The sequence below is a fragment of the Naumovozyma dairenensis genome, chromosome 9 (assembly GCF_000227115.2).
Source record: "Naumovozyma dairenensis CBS 421 chromosome 9, complete genome".
Lineage (NCBI taxonomy): Eukaryota > Fungi > Ascomycota > Saccharomycetes > Saccharomycetales > Saccharomycetaceae > Naumovozyma > Naumovozyma dairenensis.
The window spans coordinates 297,392-320,393 of record NC_016487.1 but is presented as its reverse complement, the minus strand read 5'-3'; the positions used below and the strand labels follow the sequence as shown (position 1 = coordinate 320,393).

General features: G+C 34.0%; 9 protein-coding genes and 1 non-coding gene across 10 annotated transcripts; 6 read left to right on the top strand and 4 right to left on the bottom strand.

The window, feature by feature from the left end:
- Window positions 1-1,004: 1,004 nt before the first annotated feature.
- Window positions 1,005-2,234, top strand: TOS8 (Tos8p; the record flags this gene model as incomplete). The annotated part of the gene is made up of 1 exon (XM_003671896.1): window positions 1,005-2,234. The coding sequence occupies one exon, from the start codon at window positions 1,005-1,007 to the stop codon at window positions 2,232-2,234; it is 1,230 nt and encodes a 409-aa protein (XP_003671944.1).
- Window positions 2,235-2,648: 414 nt separating this feature from the next.
- CBC2 (nuclear cap-binding protein subunit CBC2) lies at window positions 2,649-3,482 on the bottom strand (the record flags this gene model as incomplete). The annotated part of the gene is made up of 1 exon (XM_003671895.1): window positions 2,649-3,482. One exon carries the CDS (start codon window positions 3,480-3,482, stop codon window positions 2,649-2,651), a length of 834 nt encoding a protein of 277 aa, XP_003671943.1.
- A 249-nt stretch (window positions 3,483-3,731) lies between these two features.
- Window positions 3,732-3,803, top strand: NDAI0Itrna4E. The gene has a single exon. It is a non-coding gene; the product is annotated as a tRNA-Glu (tRNA).
- Window positions 3,804-4,516: 713 nt separating this feature from the next.
- Window positions 4,517-5,884, top strand: CTI6 (Cti6p; the record flags this gene model as incomplete). The annotated part of the gene is made up of 1 exon (XM_003671894.1): window positions 4,517-5,884. One exon carries the CDS (start codon window positions 4,517-4,519, stop codon window positions 5,882-5,884), a length of 1,368 nt encoding a protein of 455 aa, XP_003671942.1.
- A 247-nt stretch (window positions 5,885-6,131) lies between these two features.
- Window positions 6,132-9,524, bottom strand: PAN2 (poly(A)-specific ribonuclease; the record flags this gene model as incomplete). Its single annotated transcript, XM_003671893.1, has 1 exon — window positions 6,132-9,524. One exon carries the CDS (start codon window positions 9,522-9,524, stop codon window positions 6,132-6,134), a length of 3,393 nt encoding a protein of 1,130 aa, XP_003671941.1.
- Window positions 9,525-9,856: 332 nt separating this feature from the next.
- SPC105 (kinetochore-microtubule binding complex subunit SPC105) lies at window positions 9,857-12,805 on the top strand (the record flags this gene model as incomplete). Its single annotated transcript, XM_003671892.1, has 1 exon — window positions 9,857-12,805. One exon carries the CDS (start codon window positions 9,857-9,859, stop codon window positions 12,803-12,805), a length of 2,949 nt encoding a protein of 982 aa, XP_003671940.1.
- An 835-nt stretch (window positions 12,806-13,640) lies between these two features.
- Window positions 13,641-17,606, top strand: NUP145 (nucleocytoplasmic transporter NUP145; the record flags this gene model as incomplete). The annotated part of the gene is made up of 1 exon (XM_003671891.1): window positions 13,641-17,606. The coding sequence occupies one exon, from the start codon at window positions 13,641-13,643 to the stop codon at window positions 17,604-17,606; it is 3,966 nt and encodes a 1,321-aa protein (XP_003671939.1).
- A 305-nt stretch (window positions 17,607-17,911) lies between these two features.
- On the bottom strand, window positions 17,912-18,910 carry NBP35 (Fe-S cluster-binding ATPase; the record flags this gene model as incomplete). Its single annotated transcript, XM_003671890.1, has 1 exon — window positions 17,912-18,910. One exon carries the CDS (start codon window positions 18,908-18,910, stop codon window positions 17,912-17,914), a length of 999 nt encoding a protein of 332 aa, XP_003671938.1.
- Window positions 18,911-20,043: 1,133 nt separating this feature from the next.
- On the top strand, window positions 20,044-21,492 carry LIF1 (Lif1p; the record flags this gene model as incomplete). Its single annotated transcript, XM_003671889.1, has 1 exon — window positions 20,044-21,492. The coding sequence occupies one exon, from the start codon at window positions 20,044-20,046 to the stop codon at window positions 21,490-21,492; it is 1,449 nt and encodes a 482-aa protein (XP_003671937.1).
- Window positions 21,493-21,788: 296 nt separating this feature from the next.
- Window positions 21,789-22,355, bottom strand: MF(ALPHA)2 (Mf(Alpha)2p; the record flags this gene model as incomplete). Its single annotated transcript, XM_003671888.1, has 1 exon — window positions 21,789-22,355. One exon carries the CDS (start codon window positions 22,353-22,355, stop codon window positions 21,789-21,791), a length of 567 nt encoding a protein of 188 aa, XP_003671936.1.
- Window positions 22,356-23,002: the final 647 nt, after the last annotated feature.

Here is a 23,002-nt window from a genome sequence, read left to right as displayed (position 1 = left end):
GCTGATGCCATTCGAATGATTCGACGTGTTCTCCACGTCCGTTTTGTAGGACTCCTCAAGCCAGAAATGTTCGGCAGCACGTTTTATTACGTTGGTGACAGGATGCCACCACCAGACAGGGAGGAGGGGTGCCTGCGACGTATTATGGACGGACTGACAGAAAGACTTCTCCGGATGAACGGAGCGATGCGGACCCAGCCTGTCGATGGCTCGATGGTCCTTCAGACGCTAGGATATTCCGGTTGCAGCATTAATTTCCGCGGAGACTGCGAAAACGTACAGGACGTCCGCCGTTATTGGACTTAATTTTGCTGAGCGAGTTCTCCGAGGGGGAGTTATGTCATCACTGCTTGAAATTGCCATGGAGAATAAAGCCGGTAGGCCAATAACCCTTAGTGTCTGTCTATCTGTCTGTCTGTTTGTCTGTGTCTCGGGAGGGAAGGAAGGTGTTTGGGACGTTACAAGATTATTAAGCTTTGGAAAAGAGCAGGAGATGATGATACAAAACAAAGATAGTTTATACCCCATCGCTAAATCAAGTAATTAACTAATTAATCATTGATTAATGCAAGCAGCAATCAAGCAATCAAGCAATCAAGCAATCAAGTAACTCCATTTCTTTCTTCCAAATTGTAAGGTTATCCGCGCGCTCAATTTGCTGAAAGTGACATATCTTCCTCGAGAAATATTAAGGCATTCCCTTACGCAGCTACAAAAAACGTCAAATGTGTAACTTATTACATAATTCACCTGTTTACGCAAAATATCCTCCAGGTATTTCCAAAGTGAAAGGCATATATCAATAATTAGTTATATATATACACCTGTGTAAATGCAAAAAGTCTTTATTTTCTCCATATACATGAGTTGCCCCACCTTGTTTTAAACCTCTTCTAATACGTTATTTTATTCCATTTCGAGTTAGCTTACCAATACTAAACTGTCCTGAAGAGTTTTTCCCTATAATAAAATATATATTTTATATATTTGATATTTATACCTAAATGAGTCAACAAACATCACAAATCCCCTTACCACCAATCAAAATATTATTTGATACATTAGAAAATGAAAGCTATGAAAAATTACAGCTAAATAATACAGATTATTATTTGGATCAAGGACAACGTCCACTTCAGAACCAGCAACAACAACAACAGCAAGAGCAACCACAGCAATTATCACCAAGGGTTTCATTATCAAAATCACCTATGTCTTCCCCATTACTGCAAATTGCCTCTTCTGCAGCTTTTTTCCCTAATAACAACTCTACTGTCACTTCGGCCATTGTTCCTGGTACTAGTGCTGCTACTTCAAGCTATTTGAACATTCTACCTGGGAACCCACCATCAAATTATACATCTTCAATAGCTCCTATTCCATATGATAACAGGAGTTGTAATAATAATGGTATTGAAATTCGTCCCCTACAGTCAAGAGATGATAACGATTTAGAGAGAAATATAACTTCAAACAGTCGTAATATTAAGCAAGCAGTATCTCCATTCCATGAAGTCCAAAAATTAGCACAATTCCATAATTTCAAATTCAATTCAACAAGTTCAAACAATAATAACGAAAATTATAATTATAGTTATTATACTCCAACTACAAGACAATCAAGAGGTATTTTGAATTTGATTGATACGTCTTCTACTTCCCCTTCTTCAACAATCACTTCACCATCGACGGCAAAGAGTACACTCACTAACAACAATGATAATACGACTAAAATAATAACACATGACGTAGACACACAATCACCTGATGGTCGTCCTAACTTAGGAAGGAGGCATTCAACAATTCCTAGAATTCGTTCCAATAGTCCCCCAAATAACAGGTCAATATCTAAGAAAAATCATCATACTACCGCTATTACATCACCACAAAATGAGATGAATATGAGAAGGAAGAAGGGTTCGGGCAGAAGATCAAGTTTACCAATAACAACAGTACAAATATTAAATGAATGGCTATTAGATCATTTAACTAACCCTTATCCAACAACACAAGAGAAGAAGGAGCTATTAAAACAAACAGGACTAACTAAGATTCAACTATCAAATTGGTTCATAAATGTTAGAAGAAGGAAAGTGTTTAATGAAAACTCAGACTCTTATATTTTCTTAAAAGCAAAAGAAGAAGCACTTAAAAAGGAAGAAGAACAAAAACAATTACAATTACAATTACAATTACAACAACAAAATAATCATCATCATCATGAACTATCATGATTTCTCTTTTCTTGTCTTTCCCTTTTCAATAGCGTTCAATTTAAAAAATACTACCCCACCTCCCCCCTACTGGTTAGGATTAGAGTAAGGTACATTTCCGAATTTTTTTCTTTGATTTTAACAAGTTAAGTTACATTTATATTCATATCTATATAACGTTGCAGTTTTGTTTAGACCATCATATAATTATAATATATTCTTTCTCCAATATACCAATCTACAAAAAAAAATTAGTAATTTATGCAGTTTCGACTTTTTCTTGTGTTCTATATATATATATAAGCTATAACATAATCCACGTAATTTACGGTGTTTTACAATAGTAATTGGAGCTAAAAAAAACCAAAGTACAGCTATATGAAGACGTCATTCTTCCTTCTCTTTTTATTCTGTTATGTTTTGTTTTTTCTCTCTTCAGCGTTCAGGAATATAAGTATCGTGTTGATCCTCATCTTTAATTTCCTCCTTCTTGATATATTCATCTTGATTTTCAGTTTTCATACCTCCAAAACCATCATTATCAAACCCTTCTTCTTTAATTCTATCTTCCTCTTTAATTATATTACCTAATCCATCTCTCAATGTACCATCCTCAGTTTTAAAGCTGAACGTCCCCATTGCATCTGGAGGTGGGATATAACCAAACTTAACTCTACGTGTACCGAAATTATTACGATTATAATCATTGAAATTACTATTAGTATTAATTTCTATTGGACCACCAAATTCATCAACTTTTGATTGATAACCACCATTATCATCCCCACCATTAAATGGTAACCCAAACCCACCTCTCGATGCATCGAATTCAAATCTTAATTCATCACTAACTTGACCACCACTTTTCCCTCTTCCGAATTGTCTCCCATCTTCAAATCCAGGATCTAAATCAATAGTAATATGTTTATCATCTAATTTCGTATCAGAAAGATATTTCAAAGCATTCAAAGCTTCATTGGGGCTACTATAAATAATGAAACAAAATCCACAAGGCGTGAATTTAAATCTATCTAACCCCATTATAATTCTCTTAATGAACCCACATTTACTAAATAATTCATAAATTTGTTCCTCAGACGTATAGAATGATAAATTACCAACGTAAATAGTACATGATTTTAATGATTGTCTTAATTCTTGTAATCCGTTGGGGTTCTTTCTAGCTTTCCTTAGTAAGTATGTGGAGGGTTTGTCTAATCTTGGAGCTGAGTGATCAAATTTCAATTCATCAAATTCAGCTAAGGACATCGCAGCGTTTCTAGTTGGGATTATGTGACAATCATTCAGGGTTTGGTTATTTCTTCACGTCTTATGTGGCCACCATGACAATAGAGAAGTGAGATCTATTGCCATCGATTTGGTCGATTTATGTTTAATCCATTTCTTCTTTTGGTATTAAAAGTTAATCATGAACAAAAAGAAAATATATATATATGGGCACATGTGTTTAGTATTATAAAGACACTGGCTGGAAATATAAAAATGTATCAAATTTGATCCGATATAGTGTAACGGCTATCACATCACGCTTTCACCGTGGAGACCGGGGTTCGACTCCCCGTATCGGAGTATCCGAATTATTTTTTATATTTTCTATGGAATTTATAATCAATATGCCTCCATTTATCAAGAACTTTGGTTTTAACTCCCAACAGGAAAATGATATGTTGAATGTTATTCTCGTTTTTTTGTACAAGATATTATCGAAATATACTGCGAACTCCTGAGCGAACTCCTGAGCGTAGCTGGACAAGAGTTTCCCTTGGTTCTTTTTGTGCTCTTTTTATATCTTTGTATGTACATGGTTCTCTTGACCATTTCTTCTTCGTATTATTTATTACTGGTAGTACGTTATTCCATATTGCTGCATAAGTGTGTATCAACAAAGTGACCCTACATAAGTAACCTCCCTGAGTCCTTGTATATACAGAGAGTGATATGGACAGAATGATTAGGAAGTTAGACATCTAACGTGTAATTTAGTCTACTTTTTGCTTTACTTTACTTTTACTTTCTACCCTTTAAGAAGAGAAGTTATATAAAAGATAGTCCGTTTACAGAGATAGCCCGTAGAAGACAGCCCATTTTTACTGGAAATTTTTAATTGAACAAAAATAAATATATCATACTATTTCAAGTAACATCACAGAAGCTTTCCATTCATGTGGTTCTTGCTATAAAAGATACTTTCAAAAGTTACGTTCTATTCATTCGTGTGAGTATGAATATCTTTTTGAAAGGAAAGAACACAAAAGATAGCAGTAATAAAATAACTAGAAACTATGAGCGTAGTAACGAAGGAATTCCAAACACAACCTGGAAATGAGGACCCAAAACAGCTAGCGGTAGCAGCTGCAGTAGCTGAAGAAGAAGTGAAGGAGGAAGAGGAAGATATTGCTGATGTGGATGTAGAGGCTGAGGAGGAAGAGGAAGAAATTACAAGATGTATTTGTGGTAAGATAGACCTTCCTGATGGTGATTCAGGACTTTATATTCAATGTGAACAATGTTCAGTTTGGCAACATGGTTATTGTGTGGGCATCTTAGAAAATGATAATGTGCCTGATAAATATTGGTGTGAGTTATGTAAACCTGAATTGCATCAGATTGCTCCTTCTGGGAAATCTTCCATTTATAAAGGTTCAAAAGAAATTGAACCGAAAGAGCAAGAAGAGGTACAAGAAGATACTAGAAAGATAGATGACGATGCTTATGACAATCTTGTTGCTGAAGGTGAGAATGATGATGAACACAACAAAAAACTACAACGAAATAATAATGACCACGTGGATGCATTGCATACTGATGATCAAAAAGAAGATGTGGATGATGACATGATTCCGGATAAGCCTGATCACGAACCTACTCCAGAAACTACAAAACAAATAAGAGACAATAGGAAAAGAGCTACCACTATGGAGAGAGAGGAAAAGCAATATCAATTGATGCTACAAAAAGCTATTGATGCCAGTAAATTAGTAGGAAATCCAGAAGACGATAATGCTACAAAGGAATCTAAAAACGAACATGATGAGATGAAGGATGAAGAAGAAAAATTAAATGGAGAAGAAAAAGACAATATAAAGAACAATGAAACTACCAACTTCAAAAATGACTCAAACTCTTCCTCCTTTACAAATTCAACAAAAAAATCAATATCACCACCAGCCTCGTTGACTTCAGAAGAAACTGATGTTAAGGAAGAAATTATGAAAAAACCGGCTCCAAGGAGATCTACAAGGGTTACTAAACCGAGGATAAATAAAAGTAGAAGTAATACTTCCGTTAATAGTAATACATCTACTACCAAGAGAAATGCGGCAAGGAAATTGAAAGATAATAATAGTAATAATACTTATAACGACAATGATATCGCTTTATCAAAATCCGTCAAACCGAGAATCCCTCCTAAACGTACAACAATGAATGAAATGAGAAGAAGATCCGCAGCAATATTAGAATATATTTCTAGGACACAATGGGAATTGAGTGGAGAACAAGCATCAAGAGATCAGATTGCTCGTTTTGTCGATAATGATAAGTTCATTAAGGAAAAAATTGATAGCATATATGATAAACATAATGATCTATTGAAATCTATGGATGAATTGGCCAAGCAAGTCATTCATTGGGAAGAAAAATATTGCTAACCATAAAAAATCCGTGACTCGTAGATTCTCTTCTTAGTTCATTTCCTCATCAAACTTTATGAAAGTTATCATACTAAAGTGTTTGTCGCGACAGTTCTATAAATAAATATCCTTTCCTGTTAAAAACATAATGCCATATTTTTTTTGTATATATACCGCATTACATAGAAAATTTTTTACGTTTTTTTCTTTTCTTGGTTTATTTTTTTTTATCTAAATGTTTTCTTCCTGGAAGTCTATTCAAATATCACAGCTGTTTAGCTTGTTTTTCAGGAACTTTATAATTAGAAGCTCTTCCTTCGTCATATAAACTTTTAATCGTTGCTTCTAAAGTACCATTTTCTTTCAAATTCAAATACTTCTTGTAAAGTATTAATGCCGTGTGAGCATCCTCAATTGAGTCATGATCACCTTCTTGCACATTATTACCTAACAAAACAAAGGCAAGATATCTTAGTGATAAATACCTTTTACCTTGTAAGAAATACAAAGCGGTATCTCTGATTTGTTTACTTGGAACATTAATATTAATATTCTTAAAATCATTGTATAATCCATGACCAACAAATACACAACCTAATTGCAACAATAACCAAAGTTTCCTATAAATTACTGACCTCATCACTAACGGTCTAGAGCTCGTTAGTGGGTCTAAATCACCAGGATGTATACCACTATACCGTGTCAAGTAGTTTTCAATATGATCTGTGGTGACAATATAATCATCAATAAAAGGTAAACCAAATAATTCAGATTCTTCTCCTCTTAAGACAGACACCCTTGCTAGTGCAATTCTTTTAGATCTAGCAATAGTCTTGGCACCTTTACAATTGATTTCACTCAGTTCATCATTTAGTAGAACAAATTCAGCATCAATAGCTACTAACGTTCCTGCTGTAGGTCCTTCACTCTTAGTCAACAACTTATATTCAGTCTTGACACCTTTTCTGACACCAGCAGCAAAATGATCACGATATAAAATATCATAATTGATGGAATACGTGTCTACTGAAAAAAATGGTTTACGAAGTTCTTCAGCATCACAATAAATAACTAATTCAGGGGTTTTCCACCATGGAGATATATTTAAAGCTTCCTCTTCATCGACTTCAATAACTAAATAATCATTAAGCATATACCATTTGAAAACGTTAAGCTTGTAATCGAAAACTCTGGCATATGTAACTAATTTCAACTCACCGGCCGGGTCGTTGATCCTCGCAACATACCCATTTAATTCATATTTAAAAACTTGATTGTTTGATTTAAGATCAATGGCATTGGATCTAATGACTGCTTTATCTTTGAGAATGGTAGCGTAAAATCCCTTCGCTAACCAATTTTTTGCATTTTTCACAGTGTTCCATTCATTCTTAGTTAATAATATTTCTAAAGATAAAACAGGGGGCAAATTTTTAATCGTACGTTCATATTCTACCACTTCTTGCTTGTGACACTTGTCACAGCGGCTATTAATATGTTTTATTCTTTTCATTGATGTTTCGATATATGTGAGGATAGATTGATTATTGTTATTATTGTATTTTTTGTTAGATTGCTTAATACCATTTCGTGCTGGTGACAGAACAGTTAATGTTGGGATTATAGTGGATTGTCTTTCATAATCATTACAGGTCGCATTCACATTCGTTTCCAATTGGAATCCAAAACATTGCTCTAACGCTGTATTGTTTCCAGTAGTGGTAAATTCTTCTTTGATCAATCTGGAAAGTAAAAAATCATTGAATCTTTGCGATAGGCTCTTGTATAATTTTTCAACTGGTTTACTATAACTGCTCGAAGTAGAAGATGTTGATGGGGGGGTGAGCTTATCAGAATTCAAATTTAACCTGTCAAGCGCCAAAGTATCTTTAGTATATTCGTTAGGTGTATTAACTAGATTTAATTCTTTAGCTTCATCGATAGAATTTAAAGCTAATTGGAAACCTGAAGAACTACAGACCTTCCCACGAGATCTACCCATCATATCATAAAGATAACCTAAGTCGGAAAGTAAAGTAATCTTGTCAAGATTCTCATCCTTTAAACATCCGACAACAAAATTGTAAACTTCGGGGACAAACCTATAAAGTTGAAGAATAGCATTCGTATATAAGTTATCAATATCTGTATCTAATCCAGAATATGAAGTCTTATTGAATCCTCTAAAATCAAAATTATTCGAACCAAACCTCCCTGAAGTAAATGGTAGAGTACGAACTGCAGGAGGGATTTCTAAATCATTAGCAGGCTTGTATCTAGTTAGCTCTTCTGGTTTCAAATCTATACTTGAATGATTTCTAAGATCACTCACACAAACGTACGGCTCCGCAACGTTTCTGTATCCCATAGTTGTTTTATCATAACGGTGGAATGGGAATTGTTCATTAATTAGATTGGAAAGCTGAGAAGATGCAGTTAGTTTATTTGATGAGAATGGTAATGAATTCATATCGAATTTACGTGGGATAGTCCCACTACTTTTGAAGATAACACGAGGCCAAGCAGACAGAAGTTTCTCGTGGTAATATGGAAGACCAACACTACTTAAGGGATAGTTATCGTTGTCAATATCAACAGGGCCCTGAGTTGGACCATCCATAACGCAATCAGGGTATTCTAATGGTTCCGGCAAATTCGTAAATCCAGTTGTATTTTGGGACCTATTCCATAAATTCAAGCAATCGTTAGATTCTACAATAGAAAGATAGTCCCCATTGGGTGAGAGAGTTAAATCCTTTATTGATTGACAAGGGTGGACATATTGAGTCCTCATTGTCGGATTTGCTAAATCGATAAAATCAAATGAACCACTGGAAGTTGCAACAACCATGACAGTGGGCAATAATGGATGTAATTGAACAATATCGGCACCCCCATTACCCATTGTTGTTCCTTTAGAAAATGATATTGGAGGTAACTGTTTCATATTTCTTAGATCATACACGTTTACAAAGGGATCCGCATACATGGTAGAAAATCTTTCGGATTTCCCGGCGGTAATTAGAGTATAGTCGCAGACATCCATCGATGATATTGTTGCTGAATGTCCTGAAAAGGATTTAATGATATGGTCGGAATTAGGGTCATATAAGTCTATTGAACCGGATTCTTTACCTACAGTAATCAGTTTATTATTTGACTTTAACAATTTTACCTTAGAATTATAATAACCCGATGACATAAACTTCCCTTTAGTTAAATCAATAGAGGTTATACCAGATGCTAAATTTTCACCACCACAGTAAACTTTATGCTGTTTTTCTGGAGAAGAATAACACATAGCTTTCAATCCGCTAAAGGCTGCAATGTCTATACTTGTCAAGTTGAATGTCGTCACACCTCTACGATTAGAAAAGTGCAATGAATCTTCACTCAGTGATAAAATCCCGTCTCGGTGGCTTAGAAGGTCGTTCACGGCAACTCCACCAATGTGTCCTTTAAATCGTGTGTATAGTGAAAATGAAGGGTCATATGACGAAACGCAACCATACGAATCACCAGCCCATATCAAATTTGTTCGGTCATCAAATACTACTTTTGTCGTTGTCTTCTCTCTGTTATCAAAACGAAGGTATGGCTTTTGAAGATGCTCTGTTAGATTACACTGATTATTGAATGAATGCTGCCAGTTATTCATGGTCCGATCAGCATTCAAAGGTTTATTTAGACCTGTATTGTACGGCTTGGGGTAAGTAAAGAGAAAGGATGCTCTTTACACAATGTGTCCGTGTACTTATACCTGATTAGCTACCTTCTAAATTGCAGTCTATGTATTTGAGCTGTCTTTCTTTTCTTGAAGTTGAATAAACTTCCTTGAATAATTTGTAGTCGAGTCAGCAACATTCCTTTAAAATGGAGGCAAAAAGCTTCGCGGTAAACAAATACGTAAATAAACATGTAGATGATACATAAACAAAGATAAAAAACTGTATTTACAACAGAAACTGGTAGGTAGGGGCAAATATTAGTATGGTGAGTAGCAGCCAGCCATTAAACGGAGATAGAGCCCCAAAAAGAAGTATTTTGAAACAAAGTTCTAGCCAATCATTCGAGCCAGTACAGGGGTATGATTTTCTTGAATCAAATTTCCAACTTCCCAGCCATCCACTTTCGAAGGATGAAATATTAGATGCCAATAATACTACCTCACGAATCAATACGCTTAAATTACAAAATAAAGTTAATCGAAGGGTCTCATTTGCACCTGATGTCACTTTACATAGTTTTGATTTTGTTCCAGATAGTAAGTCATCGAATAGAAGAGAACCGAGGAGAAAACCACATGATGATATCGTTACTTCTACTCAAAAGAATGAACCTAATACACCAATACCGGATACTGGACACTCTATGGAGATGGCAGGTATTATTCAAAGGCCTTTAAAGAGCTCGACCGCAGAATCGAAACTTGAAGAAGGAAAAGCTAACTTGGAATATGGCACTCATCAAGATATACCGAGCAGCTTACCTGTCATCGAATCAGAGCATGAAGAATATAGTGATAATGTCGATGACAGAAATGCAGAGAGTATGGAATTTACTGGGCCGCAAGAGGTTCTTGATACACAAGTAGAACCATTGCAATCTACTCAAGAAGACATGTCTATGACAGGGATTCAGAAGTTTGATGAATCTCATAATAGTAAAAATGTACCTACCGAAGAACATAACTCATTCGTACATGGGAAAGCTGAAGAACCAATGGAATTAACAGGGACGTTCAATGTCTTGAGTAAGCCAGACGTGTCTGACACTGCAGAATCTCAACCAATGGACATTACAGAGATTTCAAATCCTCAGAAGGAATTAGAAGGTGTGATTGTATCTCCATCTGCTTCGCAACCAATGGAACTTACTCAGATTATGGGTACTGTACCAAAAGCTACTGTTGAAGAAATATCTCAAGGAAATATGGATTTCACACAAGTTTTCTCTAAGCCTCAAACAATACTGAAAGAACCACCGAAGCCCGAACTACGTATCCAATCAGGTCCAGATATATCTATGGATCTGACTGGAGTAATGGACAAAAGTTATAATCCTTCGAGCGTTGAAAATATAGATAATAAAAATAATGATAATATTAATCAAAATGTCGAAGAAGAAGGAGAGGTGATGGAGTTCACTCAACCTGTGGAGAAGAAAATAGCCATTCTACCAACATCACAAGTTATAAATAACGATGTCCAAGATGATGATGACGATGCCATGGATTTGACTCGTATATCGTTTTCTAATCTACCCGTTCGTGGTAAGGAAGCAGTAGATAGAAGGAAATCATTAATTCCAACCTCCAACAAAAGAAGGAAGTTGAATAATGATGAATTATTCATACATCCGAACGCGACGCCAATACCAATTGAAGAACAAGAAGAGATGGAATTGACGTCCATGGAAAGAATGTCTCCCATTCGTTATGAAGACATGAATGATTCAAGCAAGATGAATAGTCAAATCCCGAGCCTTGAAACTAAGGAAAAGGACAGAGGTAACGTTACGTATTCATTAAGAGAATTTCTTGATAAGACTGACGTTAGTTTTTTAATTGACCCAGGAAAAGTTAAACTGAAAGATAAGAAAATTACATTCATGTATATGGACTCGAATAGCTCTGATATTAGTTTACCAATCAATAAACTATATAACGCATTATATGTTGATGTTCCGGTTCTTGAGATGAATGCGTTTATATGCAAAGAATTATTCAGAAAGATCTCTCAATCCAAACAATCATTTGAGGATTTAGAAACCCAAATCAGTTCTTCCGTTCCACCATTATTACTAAAGGAATATTTCACTTCTAGCGAAGAAATGAAAAAATTAATGAATGACCAGATGCAACTAGTGAAGATGTACTCGAAATTAGAAGCTAAGAAAGCATGGTATGAATGGAGAAAACTACACCTAAATGGTATCAAAAATGTTCTCATAGAGAATTTGGCATTACTACAAGAGGAATTAGAAAGAACTAAATCTAGTTTGCAAAAACTTTATGAAACTAGGAAAAGAATTGAAGAAATTAAAGATTCCTTGAAATATGAAGTAAAATTATTGAAAGAAATGCCACCAAATAGTGTCGCAAGTGAACCAACGTTAGAAGATAAAGTAAAATTAGCAAGTTTGAAACAAGAATTAATTGCTCATAAAATAACGTTAGAGTCACTTCCAGATCTTCAGAAAAAGAATGATGCCATACGGCTGGAGATCGAAGAGAAAACAAATAAGTTATCAAAGCTTAAGGAAGAGCTTTCACACTTGGACACTGAAGATAACACCACGACAGCGTTATTAGAGAAAGGCGATATTACAGTTTTGAGTGCAAAATTAAAATACCTTGAGAAGATGCTTCATGTTAGAGCTACTAGGTTCGTTGGTTCTTTACTTACTTTAGAATTTGATCTTGATGATGGTTTAATAGAATTAACAATAAATATTTCTAACATTGGGCAATATCGAACTAAGAGTATTGAAATTGCCGAAAATGTGCTTTTGTATAGACCACTGTTGGAATGTTATTTGCGCCACGTTGAATCTATAATTTCTAAGAAGAGTGTTCATACGGTGACAGATTTCTTTTTCACTCTCTATGTTTATATGAGAAAGTTTTCCAAATTATTAAAGGAGTATAACTTATTAAAAATGGTATTTCCCGTTAAAGTAATTGAACAAAATGACAAGGAGACGATATTTGAGATTGAAGATTTTGATTTCAACAATCGTAATAAATATATATATCACTTATCAATGAAATCATTTATTAATGCAGTATTCAATGATAAATCGGTTCTTCCAATCGAAGTCAAGATAATGAAAGGATCTCAAATAACGTCCAATGTCCTCTCTTCGAGGCTTATACAAAAAGGTAGAAAGGTTCTGCCATGGTTAGATAAGAGCCGCGTAACTATTACAATTATATAATTCGATATACATATTCTGTCTAGTTTGATATTAAATAAATATATTTGAACTTTATAAGTATCTCGATAGATTGAGATACTATTGTCTTCTACTATAAATATGACAATAACAAAATTCAGCTTCAAATGTATTACAAAAAACAAGAATATGTAGAATATTTTGATTTTCTATTTATTTTTCGTTTTATTAATGCTATTAATTAGGAAAATTAATCCTCTACTTTAAAATGGCCATTTTTGGTAGGCAAAAATAAATAAAAAGTGTAATTTCTTGTAGTCTTACAAAACAGGACAGACTTCAATAATAAGAAGAGGTCAAAAGCTAAGTAAGGCCCTCTGAAAATAGATTAGTCCATATTAGTATAGGATTGGGCAATTCCAAAATGCAATGATATTTTAAAACACCCAAAAGCCATAAATTATGAACTAGTCACTACAGAACAACTGGAAACTGTTCTCAAACATGTGAAACCATACTCATTTCATATACAATCATCATTAAATATTGTAAGAAAATCAAGTTATCCATAGCAGAAACAGCCTCCAACTGTCAAAGAAACCAAACAAACAATCAAGCGTCACAGTACATACCCTTTGAAGAAATAAAGGCGGGAATTTATTCTGGCGACAAAATGGAAGAAGACAAGGCGAGAAAAATTTTTGGTCAATATATAGTCGAAATACAGAATTTCAAGCATTTAAACAAAAGAAGAACAAAAGAGATGCATCTTTTGTAAAAACAAAGTTGAACATCTCCGATAGCCATCTACATCTGTTTGCCTCGAACGACTTTCTTTTCTCACTAGGAAGTTTAATTGACTTACACTGCTCAAACCATGTTTAACAGAACTATGAATGGTGGTGGAAATGGTTCCCTTTTTGGAAACCTGAACACATCGACACCGACATCTACACCAATACCGAACGCAAATCCACAGCAATTACCTAAAACTGATGGCTTATTTGGTAAGACTTTGAATGCAGGGAATATTGGAACATCTACTCCAAGTCCTGCTGGCGGTCCTTTATTTGGTGCCAACAATACAAATAATAACAACAATAATAACCAAACTAGCTTATTTGGAAATAGTAACAATAACGCTAATATGAACCAGCAACCTGCTCAGGTACCAACTGGCGGATTATTTGGTAACTCTGCAACGACCAATAACAACAATAACGCCGGTAGCCTTTTTGGAAATACAAACACTAATCAAGGAAATATGATGGGAGGCGCTCCCACGGGTCAATCTTTGTTTGGTAATTCAAAAACAGCAACTGGTGGTGGTGGTTTATTCGGTAATTCAAGTACAAATAATACTATGAACAATTTTTCATTGGGCGGTTCCAATTCAAATACGTTAAAAACTGGATTTGGAACAGGAAACTCATTAGGTTCCTCTGCTGCAACTGGAGGACTGTTTGGAAATTCCACAGGTACTACTACAACTCAACAGCAGCAACTTCCACCAACTGGATTATTTGGTAACATCACAAACAATACTTTCCAGCCACAGCAGCAGCAGGCACAACAACTAACCTCGAACCCATACGGACTGAATATTAACAATATATCCGCACCCGTAGCAACTATGCCAGAATCCATTACCGGTAGTTTATTAAAGGGAAACCTTAAGAAGTCAACAAATGATGATGCTCATAACAATAATAATTATAGGAATGCTCACCGGTCTTCTTCTATATCGTCTACTATTGCAGCATTACCGCCTGTGTCACGTTCATCCTTATTTAATAAATTAAACACAAGATTAAACACCATACATGACGTCTCAACAAGAGGTTTATTTTCATCTCCATCTCCATATAACGAAAGATCAAACCCATCAACTTCAAAATTTAATAATCCGTTAAACTCACAAAACTTGAACCTGGGTTCAAATTCAATCAAAGATTTTTCCTTTATATCTTCTAATCGAAGAAATGATATTTCAGAATTACGTAAATTGAAAATTGATTCCAATAGAATTGCCGCCAAGAAATTAAAACTATTATCAGGTGAACCAAGCATAACAAAACAAGAAGCAATGGAAGACAAAAATACCATTAATACCAATACTGAAGATCCTTCATCTCTCCAAGAAAAGGGGTCTCTTAAGGACATTAACGACAACAAAGAGAATATAATTGGTAATGCTATGCCTCAAGTAAATGGGGTTGAAGCCGCCACTGACATCTCGCCCGAACAACAACTTTCGAAACCAACTAATGACAATGGATATTGGTGTTCACCATCTCCTGATCAATTAAGAGACATGCCTTTGAAAAAATTAACATCAGTTTCTAGTTTTGTCATTGGTAGGAAAGGTTATGGTTACATTACATTCAATGATACAGTTGATTTACTTGCTTTAATCAATGACATTGAGAATAATTTATTTGGTAATATCGTTATCTTCCATTCTAGTAAGACTGTAGAAGTTTATCCTGATGAATCTGAAAAACCACCAATTGGGTATGGATTGAATGTCCCAGCTACAATCACTTTAGAAAATATTTATCCTGTTGATAAAGTTACTAAGAAAGTAATGAAAAATGCTTCTAATATTAATGAAATTCAACTTTTAACTAAGAAATTGAAAACAATGAGAGGTATGGAATTTATATCTTATGATCCATTCGGTGGGATTTGGACTTTCAAAGTTAAACATTTTAGTATTTGGGGATTAATTGATGAAGAAGATGTTGAAATTAGCCAAGAAGAAATTGACAGTATGAAAAACCAACAGAAAAAAGAAAAGGAAAGAGAAGCAAAAGAAGATGATGTTACTACTTCCAAACAATTAGTTATCATGTACAATAAAGCTGACCAACAACAACAAGAACAACAACAACTTCAAATGAACCCAGAAGCTATAGAAGAAGAATTTGGTGAAGAAAGATTAGATGATTTGATTGTTGAAGAAAAACAATACGAACCCGATGTTACAGAACAAGATTTTGAAGGTTTAGAAGCTGATCCATCATTAGATATAGCTAATGATTGGGTAGATCAATTACATTTAGCCGGTTCATCTTTACGTTCAGTTTTTGCAAAATCATCTGCTATTATCAAACCAGGTAATGATGAAATTGATTTATTGTTTTCTGATTTTAATGAAGAATTTGAAAAAGAGAAAAAAATTAAAAAGGAAAGAAGATTAGTTTCACCATATCATTTTGGTAAATTTACAAATAATTATACCTTTCTTTTGAAGAATGTAAACAAAAAAACTGGAGTTCATAATTCTTTATTATCATCTACATTGAAAGATAAATTGATTTTAAAAGATAAAAATTTTGATTTACATTTGGCTCATGTTACTATTGATAAAAGAGATAGTAATGCATATCCAATCATTAGAGCAAATTCGTTACAATTTAAAGATCTTATTTCTCTAGTGAATAAAGCTGACATTGCAGAAAAAAATGTCTGGGAATTAAGTTCTATATTATTTGATAATATTGAACTTAATTACAATGTTGAAGATGAAAATGTGAAAATGGTCTTATTAAAGAACAAAAGGCTTGAAACTTTGAATTCATGGATTGTTAATCAAGTTAGAGATGAACTTGAATTCAAATTACGCGGGTGCACTGATGTCTTGGATCAAATTTTTATCTATTTACTTTTGAATGATGTTACGAATGCTACCAAGTTATCCATTAAGAGCTCAAATGGTCATTTAGCTATTTTACTTACATACTTAGGTAGTAATGATCCAAGAGTTCGTGAATTAGGATTATTACAATTGAATGCGTGGAAATCAAATGGTCAAAAAGTGGATTCCAAGATTGTAAGGATTTATCAATTAATTAGTGGAACATTATTTCAAGATAGCTCTAACTTAGATAAATTACTTGATGAATTTAGTTGGTTATCATTATTAGGGTTATCATTATATTATTGTAAGATTGATGAATATAGTTTGGAAGATTTAATTTTGGCACATATTTCTTTATTTTCACCAGTTGTTGGCGATAAAAAAATTTATTATCTTTTCCAATTATTTGGTGTTGGTACAGATTCCACTGAGAATTTATTTAAAGAAATTCAATTAAAATCAAATGATATTGATATTCAATTTTCATGGTATTTTGTGCAAATTTTAAAATTTAACAAAATCCGATCATTTTCTGCTGAATTGCTTGACTTGTTTAGTTTGCAATTTATTGAAGATTTAACTCATTGTCAATGGTATAAGGAAGCACTGTATGTGTCATGTTTTATCTCCAATGAGGCTGTTAATAAACAACAAATTGATTTAATATTAAACCAAAAGATTTCTACATTATTTAATGATACATCTAATATTTTAGAAGATTTGAAGATTCCATCCACACTAATTCATAATGCATTGGCGTTAGTTGATATATACAATGGTGATAATTTATCTGCTGTTGAGAATTTATTATCAGCTAAATGTTATATGGAAGCTGAAAAAGTTATGCGTACCGTTGTTGGACCACATCTACTATTACTACATTCAAGTGATGCAACCGCTACTAATAATGGCAATTTAATTATACTTCGAAAATTAATATCTAGTTTCCCCAAAGAGAGTATGTCTAATTGGATTAATGGACTTTCAGTTTTTGAAAATTATTTGAAAATTACACTTGATAATGAAACAAATAAGACGGTTGTGGAATGTTTACTTTCCGAATTGATTATATTTTATGAAAATAATAAATATTATAGAGATGTTCCAATTTGTTGTAATATAATATCCAATGAGATTGTTGATTTAATACTGGAAAAATTTAAGAAGGAAGTTGATGAAAATTATAAAAAAAGCTATTAAGATTACCATTAGGGGAGCCTGAGAAAGCATATTTAAAAGATGAACTTTTACTTGTTTAAGATTCATATATATACATATAAATATTTTAAATAAGAAAATTAAATTACGTAAAGGTAGTGCGTTTTGTTTTTTTTGCTGACAACATTCCTAGAATATATATGACTTTTTTTTTAAAGAGTAAATAAAAAATTTATGATAAATCAGTAATATGTTTATACAGATGGTTGATTTCACCGAATAAATTAATGGAAATGAAACGAAATGAATCTAAGAAGTCTATTATGGGCTTTTGCTTTTTCATTTGTTTAAATATCACCTACAGCGTCTCTCAATGCTTCAACGACATTTAGAACCGCCAATGAGGCAGGACTTTCTGGATAGGCATCAAGGAAACTTTCACCGAAATCAGAACATTTCCCTATTCTTGGATCTAGTGGTACGGAACCAAGGAAGTTTATACCTAATTCCTTACAAAGAGCTTCACCACCACCTGTTGTTGCCTTAAATATTTGCGATTCCCCCTTACAATTTGGGCAAACAAATCCACTCATATTTTCAACAAGACCTAAAATTTTAATACCTGCCTTCTGACAAAAATCAATTTCCTTTCTAACGTCCAACAACGCAACTTCTTGTGGAGTAGTTACCACAAGAGCTCCATCAATTCCTGATTCTTGCATATACTTATTAATTGAAATATGTTCATCTGATGTTCCTGGTGGAGTATCTACGACCAAATAATCCAAATAATCCCAATCCACATCTTTCAAAAATTTTTTAATCAAAAGATTCTTTTTAGAACCTCTCCAAATGACCGCGGAATCATCTTCAGGCAACATAAATTGAATAGACATTGCGGCCAAATTATCAGCCACATAAACAGGCGTCCAACCGGAATTCGACTCATGAACGACTTCCTCTGTACAACCCAACATATGAGGCAAAGAAGGTCCACAAATATCCAAATCCATTGCACCAACCTGTAAATCTTCATCAGCTGAAAGTGCCCAACTTAACATCGTGGTGAAAGTAGATTTACCAACACCACCTTTCCCTGATAGTACCAATATTTTATGTTGAATACCAGCTAAATTCTCAGTAATTAATGGGATGTCGGGGTCAGGGCCCTTTGGAAGGGATTCACATATATCTTTATTGGAACAACCTTGACATGCATCTGCCTTACCTGCCATTTCTGATTCTGGACCAGGACAATGTTCTGGTTCTGGTTCATTTAAGGTGTATTCTGGAGGAAGGACTTGATCTTGTGATGATGTTATGTTTGGTAATACTTCTGTCGTCATTGTACGAGGTCGTGTATGTAGTAGTTTTTGAGTTGATATAACGGTTTTGTTATATATAGTTTCTTGCAGTATTATGTGGTTTCCTTAATCATGGGATGAAATGAGATGACTATCTTTTTATAAGAGAAAGCCCATCTCTACCCTATGTATTGTATGTATGTAATAATTAGTAATCACACAGTTTTTTTTTTCAGAGACAAAGACAACTATGCCTCCGGGATATAGTTCCCGGTCAGATGACTTGTTGAATTGGGAAGCTCAGATGCATGCGTTATTTTTTTATGTAAATTTCAAATTTGCAACTGGAAATGGGAACTTGGAAACAGCAAGGAAAATGGAAACAAAGAGGAAACGAAATGGAAATAGGGACTTTATAAAGTGATACTATAACATTCCAGTGGTAATACATGTATACTTATCATAAGTATATACATAAGTAACTCCTGTATATGGGCTGTTGTTAGTGGTAAGAGAGATTCATATATTATATAGTAATAGAATTTCACAAATTTGGCAATTATTCAGATTTTCTCTATATACACTATTGATCCAAATTCAATCATTTCTTATAGTGTCGTTTTTAAACTAAAATATGTACTTAATTATTTTTCTTTTTTCTTGTTTGGGAGCCAAGTATTTACACTATTATTCAATTTATTTATGAGACATGAGAATGTAATAGCCTTTCTCCGGCGAATAACTAGGGAAAGCTTCAATGCGAAGAGAGTGTCGTCTATATATGTCATTATTATTTAAAAAGTCCATATCGCAACCCAGGTTTTTGAGTCTAATGCAATAATAATGGTCTCAATGCCTTTCAGTAATAAACGATTGAGCCATCAATACAAATACGAGACACATTATTATATTTAATCATCCGCCTTTATATTCCTTGTACCTTAGCATGTCGTTCAGACTAGCTAGATGTCATATATAAATATATAAATCTTCAATATAGACGGAACGCGTAAAAAAAGGGTTGACATGATCTTTTACAGATAGTATTGAAAAATAATTAACGTCGTTATGCTGTATATTTGGGAACACTTGAACTAGTCTGCTTCATGATGGACATGATATTAGAACCCCGAGAAAAGATTTGCTACACCTTGTCAGAACAATAAAAGAAAAGAATGGTTGGTAAGAAGGAGAGGCATGAGGAATTCATAAGTTGCATCTTGATGGGTGAACTTAATGATATGCCAACTGATTTTGTGACAGGATTATGTACGACAACGATCTCAGAACCGAAGGAGAAGAAGAAGAAGAATCATAATGTAGATATAAGGTCAGATCTCTTACCAGATACGGTGGAATTACTTGAGAAATCACAAATTGATAAGATTGTCCTTAGTGAAGGTAGTATGATTTACGATAAAGTTCAATTGAATATTGATTCATTGCATTTGACTGATGAGGGTAATGATTCATCATTAAGATTGTATGTTTGGTATGAATTAATACGGCTGTTGACTGGCCATCAAATATTTATTGACTCATTGAATGAGAAAATTGAATATACAAGATGGGTAGGTAGGATGTCTGGAAATTCAGATGATGATGAGGATGATGGTGATGATAATAATAACAATGGGGCAACACTTTGTATGGAATTACAATCCGGTAATATATTGAAAAAAATTGCAGAAATTAAATTAAATGTGGTCCACACTGGTGAAGTGGATTTATTTCAAATGACTCAATTGTTATTTAATGACTATTGTAAAATTAATGACGATAAACGTCTTTTAAATTCTAAGTTGAAGACACTGAATGAAAGACTTCGAAATTTTGAAGAGGAACGTGTTGCATTAGATAAAATTTTACAAGAAAGAGATAATAAAACACGATCAATTGTTGTTGGATTACTTAATTCTAAGAAGAAAAAAATCCGTTTTTTGGAACAAAAATTAAAAGATAATGGGATCATTGATGAGATTGATATCTCTGACTCTGAAATTATTAATAAAAATGTAACAAACGTTGTTTCAAAATTGAATGCACCTGGTAGGAAAGGGAAAAAGAAATCATCACCCCTCAAAACTGTTAAGCAAAAAAGGGCAACAAACAGTGATAATGATGATACCCTTAGAAAACGTCAAAAGATAAATAATAATATTTTACCAAATGGTAAAGATGATAAAGATGACTTCGTCGATTTCCAATTTTACGGTATCTCAAGTAGGAATGACAAAAGTAGAAGCAGTACCCCCAAAACGGATAATCTGAAAAGCGAAGACAATGATGATATCAAATTGGAAGACGTCTCTACACAAGATTCAATATCAAATGTTCACACACAGGAATCAATGCCATCTGATGAGTTTTTAGACCCTGAAGAAAAACAGGCCACAAATGACAATGGTAAAGACGATGATATAATGATCAAGTTAGAAGACTCTACGGATCAGAAGACCTCTCCTCCATTAGAGGCAACTGAAAGACGAAAAGCAAAGAAGGGTTCTTCTGAAGATAAATCAAGTTCAAGTACGGAAGATGGGGACATTAAAGAACCAACAGATGCTAAGGAATCTGGTACAGATGAGAGCTCAACAGAGGGTGAAACAGATACAGACACTTAGAATATACAATTTTATATGTGATAGATAATATTCATCACAAATCGCAAACACTAAAAGAAATGAAAAGTTTTTTATTTATTCGGAATCATACAAAAGTATGGATAAAAAAGGAAATATAAATGTATAATTGTATGAGAAGAAAATTAGACAAAAATAAACATATGGTCAGTTTATAAGAACATCAACGACCTGCGTGGGAGAAAAAGAAAAAAAGGGACTACCTAGCATTATAAGCAATTCGAAGGTAAAGATAGGGTTTGGAAAAAAAGGACTCCAAAGTTTAGCTTAGGAAAAACTTAATACAATGGTTGACCTGGGTCTAATCTCAACCAATGCCAGTTAGCTTCTGCATCAGCAGCAGCTTCTCTCTTGTATAATGGTTGACCTGGGTCTAGTCTCAACCAATGCCAGTTAGCCTCAGCATCAGCGTCAGCTTCTCTCTTATACAATGGTTGACCCGGGTCTAATCTCAACCAATGCCAGTTGGCTTCAGCTTCAGCGTCAGCTTCTCTCTTGTATAATGGTTGACCTGGGTCTAATCTCAACCAATGCCAGTTGGCTTCGGCGTCAGCTTCTCTCTTTGTTAAATCAACAGAACCGTCACCATTTTGTTGTTCTTTAGTAGCTTGTTCGACAATAGTAGTATTAACGAATAATAAACCATTTGATGTAGCATTAGCGAATGGTAATAAAGCGATATCATTGTCACCATCTAGATCTAAATAACCAAGGATAGCTTCAGCTGGAATATCTGCAGAAGTTGCAGCAGAGGAGTTGTCAATGGTTTCAGTGGTATTAATTGGAGCAGCCAATGAAGTGGAAGCTAAAGCAGCAGCAGTAGATAAAAGAGTGGAGAACTTCATTGTTTGGTTTTTATTATCTTAATGAGTGATTGATGTCTTGTTCTTAATTGACTGATGATATTTTTTCCCTTTTAAAAGGAAGGAATTAAAAGAACATTGGATTGTAACTAATATTTTGACGATAGCACTCATTCTTTTATATGTTCTTCATTTTTACGATCCAAGTAATCAATGAAGTATAAAAAAATAAACCACGTACTAAGAGCAACTTTTGTTGTACCATGATTTTCTTATTCGAGTAACTCCAAAGCTTGTTTCATTATGAAGTTTGTATCAAAGTTTCTGATCACAACCTTTCTTAGCATTGGATTGAATACTATGCATATAAGAACTATGATAGACTGGGAATAAAATGTTTTAGTTTATGGAAGTAATTTCTTAGAAATCGAGGTAGTGCGACATCTTATTGATGACCCAAATAGGAAAGTGCGACACAATTTTTTTTGAATAATACGGTAGTTACTGCAATGAACCTGCAGAGCTAAGAAGTGAAGAAAGAAATTTCCTTGATCTATAGTAAGATACTATTACCTCAAAGGGAAAAGTAAGTGCAATTATGAGGCTTCTACTACTACTTTTACCTCAAAAGGGGAAAAATAAGTGCCCAGTGGAGACTTTTTCCTATAACAGTAGTCAACGGAGATTCC